This window comes from Myxine glutinosa, chromosome 6, assembly GCF_964187855.1.
Source record: "Myxine glutinosa chromosome 6, kmMyxGlut1.1, whole genome shotgun sequence".
Taxonomy (NCBI): domain Eukaryota; kingdom Metazoa; phylum Chordata; class Myxini; order Myxiniformes; family Myxinidae; genus Myxine; species Myxine glutinosa.
The window spans coordinates 57,198,146-57,200,090 of NC_136266.1; the positions used below are offsets into that span (position 1 = coordinate 57,198,146).

The 1,945-nt window shown below is 41.7% G+C and overlaps 1 protein-coding gene across 2 annotated transcripts in view; it reads right to left on the bottom strand.

The window, feature by feature from the left end:
• Positions 1 to 758: 758 nt before the first annotated feature.
• Positions 759 to 1,945, bottom strand: part of LOC137429816 (uncharacterized) — a 5,555-nt gene continuing 4,368 nt past the window's right edge. For both annotated transcript variants that reach the window (XM_068120088.2, XM_078779893.1), the window contains one exon: positions 759 to 1,945. This exon is cut by the window's right edge and continues 1,217 nt beyond it. In XM_068120088.2, coding sequence (XP_067976189.1) covers positions 1,743 to 1,945 — 203 coding nt within the window. In that variant the 3' untranslated portion in view covers positions 759 to 1,742.

Here is a 1,945-nt window from a genome sequence, read left to right on the forward strand (position 1 = left end):
CACACACACAGACACACAGACACACACACACACACACAGAGATTGCTGGAATTATAGATAGATATTTTAAATGAAAACTCCACCCCCCTGATTTCACGTTTTGGGTGACATTGAGCTTGACCTTGGGTATAGATAGTTAAAAATTGGGCACAGTCTATTCCAGGGAAAGGCAAATATGTGTGTAAAGTTTGGCGATGCTATGTGCAATGATGTAGACGTAGTACTGCGCACAAACAGACAGACAAACGAACCAAACAACATACTTGCCGGAATCTAATCCAATAAAATGGGTTGGACCTCACATGGCATGCTTTTCTTTTTGTTTGTGTTTTTTCTATTAATTTGGACATTAAGGTCCGCAGAATGAGAGGTCTGCTCTGCCGGAAACCTTGTGAAAAAAATTTGTGGCCATTTTTGTATATGCGCCCTTTATTTTTTGACCGAAAAATGTGAGATGTTTTTTTTCTTAAAATCCTCAGTGGGTTGTGTAGGGTGTCAATAAATGCCTCCCAGATACACAGAACACAGGTGTTGACAACATCAAGTTGAGAAATACACTTACAAAACCTTTCCAAATGATTTAGAATCATTTTTATGCAAAAGCGCCCCCGATTTTCTTGCATTTTTTCATTATTTTCATCTTTACTTCATTAGTAATCAACTATGCCCTGAGTTATGACATCAGCCAATGTGTCATTCTTTTCACCAAATATTATAGTCATTCCACAGTAAACATTTTGAAAATCAAACCAAAATCAATGGATCTGTGGTGATTTTATTACCCTTACGCTAAGAAATCCTAGAGACATACCGTATATTTAGCATCATGGTAGTTTATGTCCATTTTATTAAACATCCTGGCCAAGGCATCTTTTTAATTTTAACAGAACCCTGTGCCCCCAAAGAAAATACTTGTAACACAAGAAATACAAAACAGCAAAATGATTTTTTAAACAAAATGTACACAGCATGACAAGCCAACAAAACAATGATCGCAGCTGAATTTGGATAGATTAGTGACCAGTATGTAGAAAAAATGAAATTAAACTTTAACTGAACAAAATAATTGAACATAACAAAATAAAAAATTACTGGCAACAACGTCTGTAATATCACATGAAATTAACATTGCACTGAACAAAATAACTTATAATGTGTAATGCATGTCACCGTCTTCGAGTGCGAGTTCAATCCTTGAACATTTGTTGGGGTCCCCGGTGCAGAGACATGCGATGACACACTTCACATTGGCTCTCGCACAGGAGCATCCTCGGGCACACATGCTTTTCTTGCAGTGACAGTATTTGGTGCGTTTGAATTCTGCAGGTTTTGCCTCCTTCAGCATCATGGTTGCCACCAACTTACCATTGACAAGCTCTCTGCCAAAGTCAGTGGCAGCAGGGTAGGTTGGCTGAAACATGTGTGCTCGCTTGCATGAAACCAACTGATGCAGGGCTCGGCGAAGGTGTAACTGGAAGGCATCTTCTGTAGGTGGAAGGCAACGCATGTCTCTTTTGATGTTACCAAAGAGATGGGCTCGCAGTGCATCCAAATTACCACCGAAATCACTCCTCTCACACAGTGACACCATGTATCGCCTAGCTGCTGTCACAACATCTTCCTGAACATCCAGGCTTTCTTCAGGGTCACCATATCTGCACAGGGGCAGAAGGTCTGCCAGGTGATCAACGCCATTTTTGTAGGCGCGCCTTTTTGCTCTTCTGTAGAGATAGCTCACTGTGTCATATCCAGTCCATCCCTGCAACTGTTTGGCAGACATCCTGGGCAAGGTTCAGAACTTGTTCGTGCTGCTTGGGACTGACTTTCACCCGGCCGTCCTCACCCACCTCTGGGGATGCATCTGTTATCAACCATGCCAGGTGGTTGTACAGGTTGCAGCTCACTCTCCGCGATACCTCCAAGTATGATATCTCCAGCTGCAGTG